General features: G+C 44.0%; 1 protein-coding gene across 3 annotated transcripts; it reads left to right on the forward strand.

Annotated features, from left to right (window-relative positions):
* The first annotated feature begins 1,149 nt into the window (after positions 1 to 1,149).
* Positions 1,150 to 21,112, forward strand: HMGN3 (high mobility group nucleosomal binding domain 3). Of its 3 annotated transcripts, none has more exons than XM_073589697.1 (6): positions 1,150 to 1,346; positions 5,735 to 5,785; positions 6,216 to 6,245; positions 11,453 to 11,503; positions 19,949 to 20,062; positions 20,170 to 20,570. In XM_073589697.1, the coding sequence occupies exons 1-6, from the start codon at positions 1,332 to 1,334 to the stop codon at positions 20,311 to 20,313; spliced, it is 405 nt and encodes a 134-aa protein (XP_073445798.1). In that variant the 5' UTR covers positions 1,150 to 1,331; the 3' UTR covers positions 20,314 to 20,570. The 3 variants fall into 3 exon arrangements, with proteins under 3 accessions (XP_073445798.1, XP_073445799.1, XP_073445800.1); XM_073589698.1 differs by lacking the exon at positions 20,170 to 20,570 and adding an exon at positions 20,577 to 21,112 and having other exon boundaries at positions 1,167 to 1,346; XM_073589699.1 differs by lacking the exon at positions 20,170 to 20,570 and adding an exon at positions 20,577 to 21,112 and having other exon boundaries at positions 1,179 to 1,346; positions 19,949 to 20,021.
* The last annotated feature ends 477 nt before the right edge of the window (positions 21,113 to 21,589 follow it).

A 21,589-nucleotide genomic window follows, 5' to 3' on the forward strand; every position in this document is an offset into this window, starting at 1 on the left:
TTTTTTTTGACGGATCAAAAGGAGGGGAGGGAGAGGGCTCCGTTTTGAAATCTTTGAGGATGGTGACGGAGAGCAACTTTTGGCGGATCCTCAAAAACAATGGATTCAACGGACAGCAATCCGTCACAATCCGCCATTAATGAAAGTCAATGGAGAAAAAAACGGATCCTCAAAAGAAAATTGAGGATCCGTTTTTTTCAAAACCTGGCGGATTGTGACTGATTGTAAAAAACTGAAGTGTGAAAGAGGCCTAAGGGGATAACATGCTCTGCCAAGTGACACAGGTCCAAGCAGGCAGACCACTATGAGCAACAAGTTAGCACCCATAACGTGTATATAAACAATCAGTATTCTGTGGACAATAAATTCTCCAAAACTTTACTAGGTTTAAACTGGATACGTCACGGACTAGAAATAACAATAGGTTATAGCATCGCAGGATCAGCTTCTCCTTCTTGTCGATCCCCACTCCTGACTAGCTATGGCTGTAAATGTATTGGACAACAGAATGTGAGGGGAAAAGAGCTAAGCGGGGCGAGCAGGAGCGGTACCGCGTGTCCCGCGATCTCCAGGGTATCAGCGTTACCGCTCGTGCGAAGTGTGGTGAACCCACTAACGACTATGGAGGTCGGGGGCTTCTAGGAGAAAACATCCCCCTCTTGGGCTTCTCTCAGCCGCCCATGCCCCACTACAGTGTAATGACACCAAACACACGGCCCCTCTGCCATACACGGCCGGGCTCACACACGGCCCCTCTGCCACACACGGCCGGGCTCACACACGATACATTGTGGTGGTTTCCGCATCTGCTGTAAAATGGCGGGTTATTACCTCAGGAATTAGCGCTCGTCACACAATTCAAAAATAAATAGCGCACTCCACAGAAGGGAGGAGCCAAGCGCACGCTACGCTCCTAACGGCTGAGAGGGGGGGAAAAAAAAAACCCGCCACGGACTGTGATTGGCAGCCGCTGGTTCACGCCCTGAAACTTCTCATTTGAACTGCTGAAGCCGAACCCGAAGCGCTTATTGGTCCGTAGAAAGGAGAAAGGCGGAGTCACAGGGCAGTAGTAAATCACCCGGGACGTATTAGGGCGGGTCACGCCCGTCTAGGGTCCGGCTTTAGGTGGTTTGCTCTGGGGGTGGGCGTGTCTTGTGGAATTTATAAACTGGGTTCCGCCAATGAGAACGCTGCAATGCAGAACGAACCAGGATTGGAGAGGGGGAGCCTGTAGTTGTGAGGAAAGCGGTTGTTAGGCTTCAGTCGCTGCGTTTCTTCCACAGACTCTGTTCTCTCATCTAAGTCCAGGCAAGACCGTCACCTAGCTCACAATGCCCAAGAGAAAGGTGAGTGTCCCCCGGCCTGCACGTAGCGCGGCCCCGGCCTTTCTCGCCGGTAATCCCCTTTCGCGCTGTTCCCGCTTCTTGCCGCGGTTTCCTCACACACCGCCGCTTTGCCCGCGCCTTCTCCTTCATAGCCCTGCTGGCCCCGGGGGGCGCTGTGGTGGGGGAGGGGTTCGCTCCTCCATATTTTTCTATTATTGGCGCCTCCTAGAAAGAGTGGAGAAGTGGCGTCCATGTTGTATCTTTCAGATGGCTGGAGTCACCGCAGGGCCGGGGCCCCGCATTCCTACACTGCCGCAAGCACGGAGGAGGCGGCGGCGGCCACCGAGCACGTTGTGTCTGTCATGGCCGCCGAGGCGATGGCCGTGCGTTCTCTGCACCGTGTGTGCGGACGGAGATGCGTCTATCTGCGGCCGGGGGGATAGAAAATCTATAGGCGTTATATTCTGCACGGCGGGGGGCGTACAATAAATAAAAAAAAAACATTATTTGTGTGTGTGGAGCTGGCTATTCCTAACATGAGATTTTTATTTTCTCCTGCATAGTAGTGAAACCTCCATCAGGAGACCACCTTATTTACAGACCAGTGCCCCCATGAGTTATGTGCACCAGCCCCATGTTTTTAGAAGGCCACTCTGCATCCTCTGGTCGTCCCCAGCGGACACGCGATACTCCCTCATTACTGTTGTCGCACAATTAGGCCTCGCGGTTTGGGACGTGTCAGGTTTTTTGGGACCTGTAGAAAATTCGAGCGACGACTCTTTCATATACTCTCCTATAGCTTGATGTGTGTGGACTCGGGGCTGGTCCTAGGGACATGGCATGTAACCGTTCTAGTGACCGCAACGTTCTCTCTGGGATTGTTCTGGTCATTTTTCTTTTTTTTTTTTTGGCGTGGTCTTTAAAACTGCCAATTTGGTGCTGAACAGTTGGCACGTGTGCTGGAGCAGGCATGTAATGCCCTCTATTGTTCACCAGGCTCTGACCCTCGGGCGGTAACGTCTGTCAACTTGTTACAGTTGAGTCGGAAAGCCAACACTTATGTATTGGAATATTTTAAATTATAGTCTGTAATTATGTGCCAAAATGTAAAATTTTAAAGTAATTTTCTTTATCTCCCCATCATCTTATTTTGTTCTATATTATAATTTGGACTTATCATTGTGTTATGGCCAGCGCAATGCACCTTTTGGGATGCTTCTGATTTTTCCATATTGTGGCTCATATTGGCACACACATCTAATACTTCAGGTTTTGCCAGAATTCTTACATAAAACATAATCCAACCTTTTTGCACGACATGTAATTGTGCAAACATCTTGCAGCTCTTGACATTTTAGCGCCAATCTTTGCCAGCCTGGCCAACATCTTCTGTAGCACTTGGTGGAGAGGGGTGAAGGTCGAGCGCAGCTGGCAAATTCTTCACAGAAATGTACTCGCTCATTTCTTGCAGAAGTCTGTGGCTGGAGAATGAACTTAGAATATCTATCAGTATAACCCTCTTGATGAATTTGGTGTATCCCAGTGCATAGCTCATCTGGACTTAGGGCGGAGAGACAAGGACGTTCTTTGCCATCGTACATCAATAAAGCCTTGGATTCTGTGTCAGCTTGTCACCTTTATAATTACCATTCCAGTAATATTTAGCTTAAAATTCCAGAGTTTTTGACAAGATATTGTTTGTAATTCCTGACAGTTTAATATTGCCGTTAAATTTCTTACATCATCGTTTTAATACAATAATTACTACCCAGTTCTGAGTCTAAAAAGCATTACGTCTCCTGCGTTGACGTATCGTAAAAGCAGAGCCACTGGCAGTCACAATTAAAAGTACACTTTCAGGTATATTCCTTTTTACTCTTTAGTCAGTGGAAACAAAGCATCCAGGCTCTGGGCTTTTCCAGCTAGCTGTGTGTGTGATTTAGTTGTACACCATATTCTTTTCATTGTTAAAGGCATACAACATTTCAGCACATGCTTACAAACAGCTGTCATCCCTGTGCTATAGGATGTCCACTTTAGCACCTGTTCTTGGCTTTTACAATATGACAATAGTAAATGGTTGTATCCCTGCAAATTTGTTTTTGGCTTATATGCCTAGCTGAATTAAAGGGAACCTGTCGCCAGGCTTGTCATATTGCAAATAAAACAAGAACTTTATTCAGCGCCTGTGCTGCATTCCAAAAAATGCTTGTATACCCCCCCAAAAAAAACAGTCTTCGTGTTGTGTGTAAATCGGGTCAGTCTGGTCCAATGGGTGTGGTTACGGGCCTCTCCATCCCTCCTTTGGCTAGTGCTTGCTGTCCTACTTTATTTGATGTTGAGGCTGTGTGCCCACTTAAGCTTTAAGGGTTTTGAAGCCTTTGTCCCGGTCAAAAGGCTTCAAAAACGCATAAAAGCATCCCATTCATTTTAAATGAATTCTGCACTTTTTGTGCACATTGATGCGTTTTTTTCCGCTCAAACGCAGCATGCTCATTAATTTTGCGGAAAAGTCTGCGTTTTTGCTATTTTCTGAGTCAGAAAACGCGTGGAAGTAAAACGCACGTTTTCTTGGAAGGTGTCCGGTTTTGAAGCAGAAATTTTCTGCATACTTGGGCACATAGCCTGAAAATTCCTTGCATCATCCACATTGCTGGGCAATTTCTGTGCACAGGCATAAGACTTAGCCCGCCATTGTGGACGAGGCAAGGCGTCATCCACCTCAAAGAAGGACGGCGAGTAGCAGTCGAGGGGAAGGATGTAGAGACATGTAACCACAGACTGAACTTGCCCGATTTCCTTACAGCACGTGAGAACCTAAAAAGGATATACAGAGGGAATCGGGGGTTGCCTAAGCATTTATGGAGTGCAGCACAGGCGCTCAATAAGGTGATTGTTTTAGTTGGTATATGACAACTGGTGACCGTTTCCCTTTTAACATTGCCTAGTGAAAAGTTACAGAAGCACATGGCATGTTTCTAATCCTTGTAATTCATAATACAGTGGGACAGGTGCAGGCAGCTCATTAATTTGAGCGTTGTCTTAAGCATATGTTTGAATGTGTCACATGGCTTGTGACACATTCTGAGATTGATCACATGGTCTAAAGATTGGCACCATCATGCATTTACTCCATTTCTCTACAACAAAGTTCCCCCAACGCCAGTCCTGATTATCTACTCTGAAATGTTTTCAGTATTACTGCTTAATTTCCCTGACTTTTGACTCCACAGCACCACCTCAGTACTGAGCATGCATATACTCATTTCAACTAAAAGCCTTAAATCAGGAACAGAACAGACCCTTGTAGGACACTTTACAACTTTTCCAAATTCTTATGAAAAGATTTTCCACTCTATACTTACTCCAATTCCACCAAAATAAGTGCTAACTCCTCAGCCCTGGTTTTCAGGGTTTTCTAAGTGTGGTACAAGTGATAGATCCCTTGAGCAGTACAAAGGAAATCCTGAAAATATGATGAGTCAGTGGCTCTTGAAGACTGGAGTTGGGGCACACTTCCCCCAAAGTATGAGTTAACCCCTGCAAAAAAATTTTTTCCCTTTTCTTGAGAAGAGTTCATGCCACTAAATACATCTATGCATAGAAAAGACTTGTTATTGTGGGGGTCCTATAGCTGGGACACCCATTAAACATTCAAACAGGACTTTGGTCCCCTAGTTGTTTTGGCACTGCAGTAGGCCTGCTTAACTATTTGCTTTGGTCATGGTCAACGAGCACGCCACTTGCCCATCCTTGGCAGGCCCATAGGCATTGAGTGGGAACTTATTGCTGGGGAATAAGTAAACACCTATCCACTTGATAATATGATTTATATATATCTTAGATTTACCCGATAGTTTACAAATATATAAAAAATGCACAAATTGTATAGTAAATCGGTGAATACATCTGCAGATCTACAGTCGTTGCTAGATGTGCTCGGCCACACGTTATCTGCTTGTTCCAAACATATAAGTTCACAAAAACTACCTTAGAAACCTGTAACTAAAGTTTTTCTTATAGATCTGTATGTAGTGTCTAAATATACACCTCTAAAGCCACCTTCTCCCTCCTCTAGCACCGTTTGGACACACCTCATTCAGAGTTTTCTTAATTTTCATGACTATGAAAATTGTAGATTCACTCTGAAGGCATCAAAACTATGAATTAACACATGTGGCATTATATAATTAACAAAAAAGTGTGAAACAGAAAATGTCTTACATTCTAGGTTCTTCAAAGTAGCCACCTTTTGCTTTGATTACTGCTTTGCACACTCTTGGCAGTGTATGGTGCGCACTGTGTGGGTTCAGAAGTCTTCAATCTTATAGTGATTGCAGACCTACAAATTATTTGTATGTTTAAAGGGGAGCAGCTCAAAATCTTCTTTTGGCTTTCTTGTGTTGCAGTCTCCAGAGGGTGCTGAAGCCAAGGATGCTGGCAAAGTAACTAAGCAAGAGGTAAGTATGTGAGGCTTCTTTACCTCCACTTAGCTAATAGATGTCTTCAACCTCGGTCTGCTGATATCATTTATCCACAATGGCTTTTTTTTTTTTTTTTTTTCTTATCATCTGGGAGAAGTGATATGGCTGTGTATGTCCCACAATAACGATTCTATTTGGGGGGAGGGTTGAACAGAGATCAGATGTGCTACAAATTAGCAATTGCAATGGGAGAGTGTGAGTACATATGGACCTTTTCCAAATACTTCGGCACAATATCACTTCCAGTGTGATTTGCATGTGACTTTTTATGACTGGTACATCAGTTCTCTTCAAAAAAGATGTATTATACAGTCATATCACCAATTATGCTGGAAAGTTATTGTTTTATATCCACTTATACAGTCTATCTTAATCACTTGCCCTTCTTTCTCCCTTTTTCCCCCAGCCAACTAGAAGATCAGCAAGATTGTCGTCAGTAAGTATTTAGATGAGGTCTTTTATATTTATCAGTACCAGCTGCTTGTATACGGCCCGCCATATCATCTTGTGCCGCCCGCAGACACAAGATGGACCCTTTAAGAGGTGCGGCGGTATTGTGCTCAGCAGGGCTGTATCTCTCTCCCCCCCCCCCCCCCCCCCAATCATACCTCCTCCAGCCGTGCCTGCGCTGCAGCTCCCATGGTCCTGCTCTTTCTGTGTCAGCACGGTCACGTGGTACCGCTCATTAACATCATGAATATGGACTCCACTCTCGTAGGCGTGCCGCCCATATTCTTGCCCCCTAATGAGCGGAAACACGTGACCACGCGCTCACACAAGCAAGAAGCAGCAGGGACCAAGCCACAGGTGAGCCAGGGAGGGGGAGAGAGATAGAGGCAGGGGGGGCAATGGGCACTTGGAGGGGTATATAATGAGCGGGGGCTGCACTGGGGAGATGGGCTGCAGTGTGCAGGGTAATCACGGTACCTCAGGCCCGTTGCTTGGGTGTCCTCCCGAGTATTTTGGCGTGCTCGGAGATTGTTTTCGTCACCTCAGCTGCATGATTTATGGCTGCTGGACAACCTGAATACATGTGAGGAATGCCTGTTTGTTAAGGAATCCCCACATGTATTCAGGCTGTCCAGCAGCTGCAAATGCATCGACAAACTAAATCTCCGAGCACACCAAAATACTCAGAGGACACCCGAGCAACGAGTATACTTGCTTATCAGTAATAATTTTATACGGCCCCCGAACGCTATTATAAAATTCCAAATGGCCCTCGGCAGAAAAAAACCTTTATACTGAAGGTTTCAGTGCAAGGCCTATACATCTGCATGTCTTTTTCACAAAACTGTCTTACAGATGTTTGCCTTTTATAGTGTCAATTAATTGGCCGTTAACTGTGGCTAAATTTATCTTTTAGAAAGGAAATAAATATATAATTTCATGTAGTCAGTTAATACTGGGCAGCAAGGTATTCACACTGCATGCCTTTTTATATCAACATATTTTTTTTTTATATATATATGTGATAGAAAAACAAACAATAGTAAATATGGCATTTTTCCAGGCTTTTACTTAAAGGGAATCTGTCACCCCTTTTTTGAGATCTCATATGATATCATTCAATTGTGTGTCACATAAGGATTCTCTTAGTACTTTTGCTTCCACCTGACCCTGCACCTTTCATGCATAAATACCTTTTTTATATCGGTTCAGATATATGTAAACTGCCACGGTCCGGTCCGATGGGCAGGGCTTTCACCTGCTCCCCTCCCTGCCTTCCTCTACACGAGAAGAAATGCGTAGAGCAAGACGGGGGGGGGGGGAGCAGGTAAATAAGCCCTGGACAGCGGCAGTTTACATTTTGAACCGATATAAAAAAGCATTTATGCATGAAAGGTGCGGGGTCAGGGGGAAGCAAAAGTACTAATAGAATCCTTATGTGACACACAATTGAATTATATTATATGATATCTCAAAAAAGGGGTGACAGATTCCCTTTAAGAAAAAGCATTGTGCAAAGGAATGACCATCCTCATGTTTTATGTAAAAACAGTTGCCTTTTGCTGTTTTTTGGGGTTTTTTTTTCCGCATTTTTGTCAGGGTACATCTGTCTTTTGTACATGGTGAAAGTTTAGTGCTTGGGTTTTGTCACCAAAAACGCAGCAAAACCTGATGCCTACATGCACTTGTCTGGTCCAGTTAAACAAAACTGGCTCAAGTTATAGTACAGCTGTGTGAATCTGGCCAAGGGGTAGGTTTATACCAGAGTATGTATTAAAAAATAAATCAGTTTCAGCCAGATAAATGGGACAATGTATTTTTCACTTATTCTTATCGTTTACTAGACCAGTTTCCTCTCTTACAGAAATGCAATGTATCCACAAAAATCAGATGCTATAACTGGCTCTGATTAATTTTTTTCCTATTTATTTTACGCACCCATAGACTTGAATAGGTGAGTCTCATCTGATTAAAGTGAACTTGTCACCTGTTTTGGCCGCTATAAGATGCGGCCATTGCCTTTCAGGGTTTATAGCTTTATTTTTGAAAAAATGTATAACCAGTAAGGTCAAAAAACAATAGTATTATCAAGGAGCCTTACAAAACTTAGGATATAAAACTAAACCTTTATTAAAGTCCTGATAAGACACCACTACCACACAGACAAATAACAGTGTCCCCTGCTAGACCCTGCATAAAGGGGTCCTGATATCAAAACTGCCTTGCAGCGGAGGTTGGCACCCTAAACACATGAGATTGGCGCCCCCGCTCCATGACGGCTGTACCCTAAATCTAGATAGCCCTGGATAAGTGCAGCAAACAATCATTCACTTAACCAGGAAAGGAGAGTATAGGGGTTGCCACGATGATAATTGTTAGGTATGCAACAATAGAAAAAAGTGCAAAAACAGTGCAAATGACGAGACAATAAAGTGACATGTGCAAACAGATGAGTACCTAACTAACTGTTCCCTGAATCTGTAAACCTTCCTGTCAGTGGAGGTTGGCACCCTACTGGTCAGCGGAATGGCGCCCCCTCTCCACGACGACTCGCCCTGATATTGCTAGTAACTTCACGTTAGGGTAAGGCAAAAAATTCTGGAAGGCATTATGACATAATGGATACTTAAGCAAAATATATAGATAACAGTTAAAAAAAAAAAGGGGGGGGTACTCAAGTTTTTGATGCAGGATAGAAAAACCTCAACACGTTTCTAACAGGATCATCAGGAGGTAAATAGATATCTAACTATCTACCTCCTGATGATCCTGTTAGGAGAAACGCATTGAGGTTTTTCTATCCTGCATCAAAAGAGTACCCCTTTTTTACTGTTATCTACACTCACTGGCCACTTTATTAGGTACACCTGTCCAACTGTGTGTTAAGACTTAATTTCTAATCAGCCAATCACATGGCGGCAACTCAGTGCATTTAGGCATGTAGACATGGTCAAGACAATCTCCTGCAGTTCAAACCGAGCATCAGTATGGGGAAGAAAGGTGATTTGAGTGCCTTTGAACGTGGCATGATTGTTGGTGCCAGAAGGGCTGGTCTGAGAATTTCAGAAACTGCTGATCTACTGGGATTTTCACGCACAACCATCTCTAGGGTTTACAGAGAATGGTCCGAAAAAGAAAAAAAATCCAGTGAGCGGCAGTTCTGTGGCCGGAAATGCCATGTTGATGCCAGAGGTCAGAGGAGAATGGGCAGACTGGTTCGAGCTGATAGAAAGGCAACAGTGACTCAAATTGCCACCCGTTACAACCAAGGTAGGCAGAAGAGCATCTCTGAACGCACAGTGCGTCGAACTTTGAGGCAGATGGGCTACAGCAGCAGAAGACCACACTGGGTACCACTCCTCTCAGCTAAGAACAGGAAACTGAGGCTAAAATTTGCACAAGCTCATCGAAATTGGACAGTAGAAGATTGGAAAAACGTTGCCTGGTCTGATGAGTCTCGATTTCTGCTGCGACATTCGGATGGTAGGGTCAGAATTTGGCGTAAACAACATGAAAGCATGGATCCATCCTGCCTTGTATCAACGGTTCAGGCTGGTGGTGGTGGTGTCATGGTGTGGGGAATTTTTTCTGGGCACTCTTTGGGCCCCTTGGTACTAATTGAGCATCGTTGCAACGCCACAGCCTACCTGAGTATTGTTGCTGACCATGTCCATCCCTTTATGACCACAATGTACCCAACATCTGATGGCTACTTTCAGCAGGATAATGCGCCATGTCATAAAGCTCGAATCATCTCAGATTGGTTTCTTGAACATGACAATGAGTTTACTGTACTCAAATGGCCTCCTCAGTCACCAGATCTCAATCCAATAGAGCATCTTTGGGATGTGGTGGAACGGGAGATTCGCATCAGGGATGTGCAGCCGACAAATCTGCGCCAACTGTGTGATGCCATCATGTCAATATGGTCCAAAATCTCTGAGGAATGCTTCCAGCACCTTGTTGAATCTCTGCCACGAAGAATTGAGGCAGTTCTGAAGGCAAAAGGGGGTCCAACCCCTTACTAGCATGGTGTACCTAATAAAGTGGCCAGTGAGTGTATATATTTTGCTTAATTATCCATTATATCATAATGCCTTCCAGAATTTTTTGCCTTACCCTAACGTGACGTTATTAGCAATATCAGGGCTCATTCAGGGTGAGTCGTCGTGGAGCGGGGGCGCCATTCTGGTGACCAGTAGGGTGCCAACCTCCGCTGACAGGAAGGTTTACAGATTCAGGGAACAGTTAGTTAGGTACTCATCTGTTTGCACATGTCACTTTATTGTCTCGTCATTTGCACTGGTTTTGCACTTTTTTCTATTGTTGCCTACCTAACAATTATCATTGTGGCAACCCCTATACTTCTTTCCTGGTTAAGTGAATTGATTGTTTGTTTGCTGCACTCATCCAGGGCTATCTAGGAGATTTAGGGTACAGCCGTTGTGGAGCGGGGGCGCCAATCTCGTATGTGTTTAGGGTGCCAACCTCCGCTGCAAGGCAGTTTTGATATCAGGACCCCTTTATGCAGGGTCTAGTAGGTGACACGGTTATTTGTCTTTCTGTGGTAGTGGTGTCTTTTATCAAAACTTTAATAAAGGTTTAGTTTTATATCCTATATTTTTAGTTTTGTAAGGCTCCTTGATAATAGTTATCTATAGCTTTCTATAATACTGTAGATAAGCCCCTCGGTCTGACATGAAACATAAGAGAAATAAGTTTAATTAAACTTGCCTGGGGGGGGGGCGCGGACCAGTGGGTGTCGCGGGTCCGGCTCCTCCCATCTTGTGTAAATAATAAAACTCAATTTTCTTATCTTTCAGGTTGGACTGGGGGCTTATCTACAGCATTATAGAATGCTGTAGATAAGCCCTGAAAGGCAGTGGCTGCATCTTAAATCTTAATCTTAGCAGCCAAAACAGGTGACAGGTTCCCTTTAATGGAAAAAACTAATGCATGCTGCTTTTTTTTTTTTTTTCCCCTAAATCTTCCCATGCAGATTTGATCAGTAAGTCATCTGCACTGCCCCACTGAATAACATTGGTTTAGCGCAGTCCCCCCCCCCCCCCCTGCAAATACAGTTGTACGATGAGTCCTTCCTGTGAAATTTGTGAGTTTTAGTACATGCGCCCTTGTTTTCTTTATTGTGATTAAATGTTGTATATTTCACCAAAAATGTTTTCTTGCTTATAGAAACCTGCCCCTCCTAAACCTGAAGCAAAACCAAAAAAAGCTGCAGCCAAGGTAAACCTTTTTTCTATAACTTAGTTTTTTACTGTTCAGTACTATAATGTACCATAATTTAATGACCTTAACCTTGATGGATATTTTCTTGAAGGGAATCTGTCACCAGTTTTGTAACACAGCGGTTAAAAATATCATGTTACTTCAGTGTCTATGCTACATTCCCTAAATTTTTATATAATTCCCTGACTCCTGTGTAGCCCCAAAAACATTGATTTCTCCAGCGCTGTATGCTAATCTGGTCCGATGGCTGTGGCTTCTGTCCTCTCCACCCCCTCGGATGCTGCTCGCTGTCCCTTACGTGGCGGACGCTTCCTGTGTCATCCTCATCTCACACCTTTGCAGTATGCTTTGTCCAACAGCGGGCAAAGTCGGAGTTGGGGGCGAGCTGTGGAGTCGGTATAAAATGGACCAACTCCTAAAATATATAATAAATTGGGTACAGTAGTTCAATGCAGAATGTGCTGAATATTTTTTCATAGGAATTTGTTTTCAATAGCAAAAGCAGATTAGAAATTTGCTCTATCCATCCATGTAGCCATGTCTGTCCGTCCATGTCAGTACCAAAAAGAATGAAAGCTGGGTAGTACACAGACTAAAGGGCCTGTCACATTAAGCGATATCGCTATAACGTCACTGGTTTTTGTGACGTTATAGCGATATCGCTATGTCTGATACTTACCTCCGACCGCTCCCCCGCTGGTTATCGCTGATCGCGCGAGAACGTTCTGGACCGTTTCTCGTCGTCCGCTTCCTGCTGTGACGATGCGGGCGGGAGGACGTCGGGATCGCCTCGTCTGACAGGTAAGTAGTGACCCCTGCGATGACGCTGGTGAGATCTGCCTGTGTGGCAGCTCACTAGCGACCACTTAAAGATGTACCAGCGATTCTGACCGCGTCATCATCGCTGGTCTGGATCGCTGGTACATCGCTAAGTGTGACAGTACCTTAACACTCCTTGTTTGTTTTTGTTTTTTTAGCACCAGTCAGGTACACCTCATAGCTGCCCAAAAGGACGCCCAGGACAGGCATTGCTCGTCTTCAGTAACACATCAGCATCAATTGATAGTTGGAACAAATAGACTGCATTCACCACATCTTAAGGTGAAGGCTTTATTTTCAAGTGTAGGAATGTGCAGTATGAGGTTCTGCAGCAGCTGAGGTGTGCAGTATGCGGTTCAGCAGAAGCTGAGGTGTGCAGTATGAGGCTCAGCCCTCCACACAGTTTTGATCCTGGCTATGCCCATGGTGTGAATGTATCCTGAGAATCTAGGCTTTGTCTTGGCTGAGAAGTCAGTGCTGCACTCCAGCACCAGTGAGGCTCCTCTATCTAAAATTATACAGTGGGGGAAAATATGTATTTGATACTGTCGATTCCCACCTACAAAGAATGGAGGTCTGAAATTTTATTCGGACTCCCATGACAGCACCACGAGAGAGGGGATCCGCCCTATAGGAACAGGAAACCTACAGATACAAAAAGGGCGGCACCTCTCCCACGCATCAGTTGGTTTCCTGTTCCTGAGGGGACGGGATCCTACAGAAGAACCGGATCCCAGGCCGGCCAGCCGATACCGGTAGCGAGGGGGTCTCCTACCTCGGCCTGGTGCGGATCTCCTGGAGGACGCCACGGTGGCCCAGGATGGGTGTCACGGCGGTGGCGTGTGCAGCAGGGAGCGGCGTCCGGAGGATGTCCGTCTCCGGAATTAGGCCGCCGCCGGTAAGTATATTTCCCCCCGGGGGTTCCCGGCTCCGGCAGCGCAGGTACGACGGCAGCGCTGTGCAGGGGGCTGCGACCGGGTGGCGCTGCTTCCGGGCGTCCCACGTGACTTCCGGTGTTTCCCGGGGTAGCGGTGACGTCAGGGGGCGGGCGGAGGATGCGCTTCCGGGTCAGCGCACCACTGCGCATGCGCGAGGATTCCAAAATGGCGGCGCCCATCGGAAACACCGATGGCGCCAGCTGGGGTAGGGAGCCTCGTTAAGGGGGGGGAGGGGCGCGGCATGGATACTGCTGACCGGAGGAGGGGTATTTAGGCGGGACCCTGGCAGGGTACCTTGCCTTGGCCACATTACTACATGCAGCAGTGGTAATGGAGAGTGATCGAGAGCAGCAGCGGCAAAAGCAAGGGCGACAGCAGCGGCAAACATCACTGCCGCCCCTGGATGACCTTCGGCAGGTCAAACAGAAAAAGAAAGTGTCCCGTGACAGTAATACGGGACGAAGTGACCAGTCCACTCGTAAGAGCTCTTCCAGGCAGACAGGAGCATCGACCGAAAGAAATCCCCCTCGTTCTCCGGTACTTGAGTGTGGCACTGGTAAGTGATCTTCGTGAAAGTTCACTCAGTGACGGGACCCCCCTTCTGTGTTTTTTTTTTTTTTTTTTTTTTCTAGGGGAAAAAAAGCTACAAGTAAAAATAAACATAGGGAATGCGCACTCTGTGCATGCCCATTACCGGACGCGTGCCTCAAAAGATTGTGCCCCCCCTGTATTCAGCAGACGGTGGCAGAAGAGTCGCCCGCAGTAGCGGCGCGTTTAAGGGACATTGTCAGGGCAGAAATGAGGGAAACCCTAAAGTCCTTGTCCCAGCCGCAAAGTCTAAAGGGCGAGGTCCCGGCGGAGTCTGATTCCTCGGTAGAGTGGAGAAAAAGCAGAGACTCCCAGGCTTCATCTCCCTCGTCCTCAGGAGAAGAGGACTCGGGGCGATTTTGTCTGCCTCTTGACTGGGTAGACAAGCTGGTCAAAGCAGTCAGAGGGACAATGGAGGTAGAGGAGCCTAAGCCCCATTTGTCCATGCAGGATGTCATGTTCTGTGGGCTGGAACAGAGGAAGCGGAGAGTCTTTCCGTTAAATCAAAAGATACAGGATCTGATCCACAGAGAGTGGAAAAAACCGGACAAAAGAGGGTCGCTACCACCAGCCCTCAAACGAAGATACCCCTTCGACGATCTGACAGTAAGTTCTTGGGACAGAGCCCCCAAATTAGACGCAGCCATTGCAAAGGCATCAAAAAAATCCTCGCTCCCCTTTGAGGACATGGGATCCCTTAAAGATCCCCTAGACAGGAAGGCTGATACTTTCCTGAAAAACACCTGGGAGATGGCGGCCGGGTCCTTAAGACCAGCAGTGGCTTCAACGTGCACGGCCAGGTCCATGATGGTCTGGTTGGACCAGTTGGAGTCACAACTAAAACAGGGTACATCAAGACAGACAATTCTTGGGGCCCTACCGACCATCCAGGAGGGAGCAGCCTTCCTAGCAGATGCCTCAGCGGATGCAGTGAGAATGGCCGCCAGAGCAGCAGGTCTCTCTAATGCAGCTCGCAGAGCCCTGTGGCTTAAGTGCTGGCAGGGAGACATCCAGTCCAGAGCAAAGCTCTGTGCGATTCCATGTGAGGGCGAATATTTGTTTGGAACTGTCCTTGACGAGCTGCTTGAGAAGGCGGGGGACGACAAGAAAAGATTCCCAAACCTTTCGTCAGCGTCCTACCGTCGTCCATTTGGTAGAAGGAGATTTGGCCAGGGGAGAAGTCGCAACTCTTCGCCTGTTAGAGATCGGCCCAGATGGGAAGACAGAAGGAGACGAGGTATGGGCTATATGTTCACACGCTCGTCGAGAGATCAAGAGACCAAATCAATGACTAGCAGTTCCCGTGGGGGGTAGACTGTCATCCTTCTTCCCGGCATGGTCACAGATTACGAATAGTGACTGGGTGCGTAAGGTAATATCCACCGGGCTTAGGTTGGAATTTACCCAGATCCCGCGGGACACCTTTAAACCCCCTTAAGATCTTCTCATCTCGAACAAGCGGCTTTAGAAGCGGAAGTCTTGAGCCTATGCCAGAAAAATGTCTTCCTAAAGCTAAGTTTTCTCTGCTATTGTTCATATGAGTTTTTGTCTGGTTTATTTAGTTTTTGTGTTCAGCCAGCCCTGGCTGGGACTGGGCTGAATCCCCATTTTGTCTCTGATCATTTGATCTCTTTTGCTCTGTCTTCAGAATATACCTGAGTGCTGATATAGGGAATTGAAGTCTAGTGACTTCAGGGCCTTTTTCTATCAGACGTGTTGGACATTCTTTTTGGCAGGGTTTTTTGCATGATTGCAGACAGCAGCTTTTCTTTCCTTTCTAGTTAGTAAGGGCCCCATCGTTTGCTCAGCCTATTTTTCTACTAGTGTCTGTGTTTTCATCTTGTTTCACCGACAATACATGTTGGGGGATGTCTATTGCTTTGGGGTCTCCTCTGGGGCAGTTTAGATTTTACCTTTCTTTCTTTAGGCTTTCATTCTCTGGCCGTGACGAGGCGTCTAGGACCACCGTAGGCACGCTCCACGGCTACTGCTAGTTGTTGTGGATAGGATCAGGGGTCTGCAATCCGCTAGTTACCAACCTCTCTGGTTTTCTGGGCTTAGCTTGCTTTTTGTTTTTTCCTCCTTGGTGACTCATTCATAACAGCTTCCTCCCAGAAGTTTTCAAAGCTGTGACTGAGAAAGATAGCAGCACCAAGAAACATGCGCCCAGCACTTCCTGCCAGGCAAAGGAGGAGGAAAGATCTCAAACATCATTAACAAGGTACTTTGTAAGTGACAAACTTACTGTAACAATGACAGCAGATATGCTTAAAAGACAGTTCATACAGTTTGTTGTGAAGGACTGTGTACCATTATTATTTGCATGACCAGCTTTTAATGGAGAAATGGCCTGCAAAGTTGGTGTTTCGCTAGAAAATTAGTATTGAAGCCCTTAAACAAAAGGAAGATCTGAAAAATACACTCAAAAGACCAATATAAGTACAGTTAAACTGATGAATGAGAGTAATGAACAACAGCTAGAAGAAAATTTAGGATTCAGTATGTTTGAGATGGAAGGTCACAGTACTGTTCATGTAACTGAGGAACAAACAGATAATGCAACAGAAGAACAGCAAAACTATACTGTAGAAATAAGTGATCTTGTTGAAGCTGCTTCAAAACACTTTCATATTCATCACATGTGCTGTGTTGTGCACACGCTGCAGCTGGCAATAAGTCTGCAAGAGGGACATGCTGGAAATCTGAAAGAGGAAAAAGTGAGGAAATTGTTTATTGCAGCCAGAACCCCTGAAATTGATTCCATCTTGAAGATGGGGCAATTGTCGATCGAGCCACTCGGTGGGGCAGCACTTATTTAATGATTGAGCGATTGCTTGAACTAAAACAGTTTCTTATAGATATGGCGAACCCTCAGGTAACCCTAAATGAAGGTAAATGGACACAGGTGGCTGAATCGAAGGAATTGCTTAATCACCTATTTACCATGACTAAAAAAATTACAAGCTGAGGATTTAACTCCTGCCATTTTCATAAGGGAGTGGAAGAACTTGCTATTTAGCCTGTCCCAAAGAGGAGGTTTAATCGCAGATGGCATTTCTGCTTCAATGAAGTGGAGACACAGCTATTGGAGAATAAAAAAATTTCTGGCAGCTGTTTATGTCGACCCAAGTCATCGTATACTGCTTGATGATCAACAGCTTACTAAAGGAAAAGCTCTGACTGAGGTAGATGTTAGGATGAGTGGCCTACAGGAGGCCTGCCAGGCGCAAGAGGACTTGGGATCCTGACAGTTCTACTGCTGCCATATCTTCATCCTCATCATATGAGGAGTGTTACTTGGACAAGTATTTGGATGAAATGGAGAAGGCAAAGCGTTGCCGCAAGGAAAAAGATTTCACTCTGTCTCCTATAGCAAGCAGATTGACCATATTTCAGCGAAATGTTTCACTTGCTCTCAAATAGAAAAATTCAACCGTTCATCAAAACTGACTGCCTGAGGCAATTCCTTTTATACTCGGAAATTGTTGGGAGATGTTGCCCATGTGGTTACGGCTTTGCCTCCAACCCAAGTTAGTGTAGAGACGTTGTTCTCTAGCCATAACATTATTAGGTCAGATGTGAGGTCATCTATGAAGGAGGATCTGATGGAAGCAATTCTATTTCTTAGGCTTTGTGCACACGCTGTGGGTTTTTTTTGCACGGATCCGCAGGTAAAACCGCGGGCTAATCCGCAGGAAAAGTGACCTGCTTTTTTCCTGCGGATTATCCTGCGGTTTTGCCCTGCGGTTTCACACCTCTACTATGTTGAAGGTGTGAAACCGCTGCTGAATCCGCCCAAACAATTGACCTGCTGCGGTTTGTAAACTGCGTGGGGAAAAACCGCAGCGTGAGCACAGCGGTTTTAAAATGCCATTGGATAGCATGGTACTGTACCATGTCAGCGGAACTGCTGCGTTTCCACAGGGCCTAAACCGCAGCAGAATCTGCAGCGTGTGCACATAGCCTTAGAACAAATTCATACACTGCACAAATGTTTAGTATGTTTTTGTTGATAACTGTTTTTTGCCACTTACATAGTTTATTACATAGTGAAAATGTGTGTGTGTATGTATGTATGTATATATATATATATATATATATATATATATATATTTGATATTACATAGTGTATTACATTTACAGTTTATTAGTTTTGTGTTCTAAAGTTGTAGTCCAATAAATATATATTATGTTCTATCTAAATATCTTGTTTCATAAAAGTGATTAAATGTCTGTTCACATTGTACTGCAATAAATTTTTCACTTAAATATAACCAATATATGTGGGAGTCAGTGTAAGGGAAATTGAGGAGTTTGGAGTCACAGGTTTGGCTTGCAGACTCCACAGCCCTGGTTGGGGGGGGGGGGGAATGGAGAAAGCCAAAGCCAATCCCATTTGACTGAATGCAAATGCTGAATAAGATATTTTTTTTGGCTGCTATGTGACAAAACTGGTGATGGGTTCCTTTTTAAATACAAGTAACATGTTAGGAATTGCTACAGTTGTGTATTCCAAGCAGTTGGGCAACTGCCACTGTTTAGGTCAGGTACGTAAGACAACACCCTATTTGTATCCCATCAGTGTCTTGCTTAAAGGGATTGACTAGTCAAAATCGATTAAGATTATGAATTCAACACCCCCCAGCGTACACTCTGTGCACTGCAGGAATTTCCTGGTTTTTGAGCAGGGACCTGAGGGTATGTATGAGATATACTTGCTCCTGGCCAGGACCTGTCTAGTGGGTGTGGTCTCTCACCACACAATTTTACTAAGCCATGCCCTGTCCAGTGAACAAATTTGTTGTAGTTACGTGGACACGAGGGTACGAAGCCTGTTACACATGATCCCAGCTCATTATACTACTTCATTGCTTTCTTGTCATCGCATAACCCTTGCAAATTTGTATTTCCTGAAGTAAACAATGAGTTTCCATTCAATGACAGGCAAGGGCTTAACCCCTTGACGGGGCCAAATTTTTAAGATCTGACCAGCGTGTGTGTGTGTGTATATATATATATATATATATATATATATATATATATATATATATATAGTAAGGCCCTATGCACATGTTGCAGATCCGCAGCAGATTCTCCTGCGTTGTACAGTAACATTCTAGCCTATGTAAAATAAACGCTGTGCACATTATGCGGAAAAATCCGGAGCAGATAAGCTGCGGGTTCATTTCCGCAGCATGTCAATTCTTTGAGCAGATTCAGAAACGTGACAACTAAAAATTGCAATTTTCACACTTTGAAAGAATATCCCTTTAATCCAAATAGTCATACCACAGCAAATCATTAATAAATAACATTTCTGCTTTAAATCGTAAATTTGTAAAATGTCTAATTGTTAGCATTTTAGGAGATTTAAAATTGGGTTTGGAGTGACCTTGGGGGTCCTGTATGTTGAACACCCCCCCCCCCCCCCCCCAAAAGAAAATTATGCTTTTTTTTTAAACAAAAAAAAAAACAGCATCCCTTGACATATTGAAAACTGCTGTCAGATAGCTTAACCCTTCAGGTGCTTTTCTGGAATTAAAGCAAAGTGATAACAGGAATGAAAAAATGTATTTTTACGACCTAAGTGTCATGTCTGAAAGTGTTACTACAGCTGGCAGACTCTAAAGCCACTATTGGTCATGAATTGCTATGGCAAACATCATGATCTCAGGTGCTGATGGGGATAAATAGGAAGCCCCCACACTCTTGACCATTTATAATGTGTAGTCACTATTGACAGCAGCATCTAAGGGGTTAAACAGGTATGGACAGTGACAACACTGATCGTGGCTGATGCATCAAGTTGTCAGCTATAGTGTACAGCCGACAGCTGCTGGATTGTCACTTGTATGGGGATGTTGTTCTCTATCTCAGATCAGTAAAAAGACGTATTGGCGGGCATTAAGTGGTAAAACTGAGTAATTTATACAGAACACATTGAAAAATTACATGGCTTTTTAAATTACTGCGACTTTACTTTATGGCACACCCCTTTTTTAATCAGTCTTGCGATGCGTGTTAAAAGTTTTGTCATCAATTTCTATATATATATTTTTTTTATTTATTTTTTTTATTTCCCCACGTTATTATAAAGAAGGAGCCAGGATCAAAGGGTAACAAAGGTGCTAAAGGGAAGAAGGAAGAAAAACAAGAAGCTGGAAAGGAAGGTACTGCTCCCTCTGAAAATGGTGAAAATAGAGCTGATGAGGTACTTTACAGAGAATGAATCAGTGGTGGTGTTTTTTTTTTTACAGTCGTACAACCATTGATTGCATGTTCATAATACTTTTTTTATTGACTAAAATGTTATTACAGATTCGCATCTCTCGCTCAACTGTTAATGTTTCCACATCCAGAGGTGCCATGCCCAGCACACTGTCAATAAAAGGGCAGATTGAAACAGTGAAGGTTAAGGGTACGGTAGAGCAATATTTTTGTGTGCAGTGCATAGAAAGCTAGTGGTGTGGTGCTTATTCTGTGTGGAAATAATAAAAAGCTTTCAGGTAAGGCTTCTTGTGTTTGTAGATTTTGAGAAAATTGAACAAAGGTATCCCTAGCAGGTCTTTTTACACATTCCATATTTTCTTCTAGAGAAAACTTCATTATTTTTTTTGGCTAACAATTTATAGACAACCACTAGCTGAGTAGATGAGGGTTGGGGTCTGTATTAGTATTGGTCAAACTATTCTGACTTTTATTTTTATTTTTGTATAATCTCCTAGGCACAGAAAACTGAAGCAGTGGATGACGAGAGCGAATGAAATGGTCATGGAAATTTTTCGTTGATTTTACGTACCTCTTGAAGAACTTTAAGAAAAAAAAACTATTTTTCTCAAGTATTTTGTAAATGCTAATTTTTTTAGGACAAGTGTAGTTTAACTTTTACATATATAATGTACATGAACATTTTCTTCATATTCATGCTTTGCTGATTATGATTTTTCCTCATTGTCTGCAAGTTTTAAGCAAAAAAAAAATAAACATTTTAGTGTTAGTGGGTATTTTTGAGGCTGTTTTACATATCTTATTGCTTTTAAAAACTAAAAAAAAAACTTGTGCATAGTGATTTTTGTTCGTTTTTTTTTTTACTGTGCATTTATGAAATTTTCCATGGCATTTTCTATAGCAATAATTAGTGTGGTGCTTTTGTACTTACGGTTTTGTGGTTTTGAAAATGACTAAATTGTTGTGACCATCTGCTGTTTTTATTTTGTTTTTCATTTAAGGTATAAAAATAAAAGGGTATTACCTTTTTTAACTGTGGTAAAACACTTTTTTTTTTTTTTTTTTTTTTTTTTTTTTTCCCCCTGACGTCCTATTATCAAAATTGAATGACAAGAATGAAGAACACATTTGTTAAACATTTGCTTTGACTGGCAAGGTGAAAACTGGTATCTGGTAAAATATTTGCAACTAATATTGAAAAGGAGGTTTTCAAATAAACAATAGGTAACAAAGTAGACTGCTATTCTAGGCGTTATATTTGTGAATTGCTGTGGGACTTTGCAGTCTCTGATAGAAACTTTCTTTGCGTAAAAAGTTACTGCTCATATGCCAATTTTAAAATGCTGTGCACATGAGAATTGTAAATGCAAATTGGGTATAAAAGGGCCTTTTCTGACTTGCTGGTTATACTGCGGCCTTGCTAAATGAGATGTACGGTAATTTTAGTTTGGGTAATCTTTTTGCATCATAATATTAAGCAATTAAGTGACCCTGCCTCCTGTGACCACCT

The sequence above is a fragment of the Dendrobates tinctorius genome, unplaced genomic scaffold (assembly GCF_039654945.1).
Source record: "Dendrobates tinctorius isolate UK_male_01 unplaced genomic scaffold, ASM3965494v1 ptg000111l, whole genome shotgun sequence".
NCBI lineage: Eukaryota > Metazoa > Chordata > Amphibia > Anura > Dendrobatidae > Dendrobates > Dendrobates tinctorius.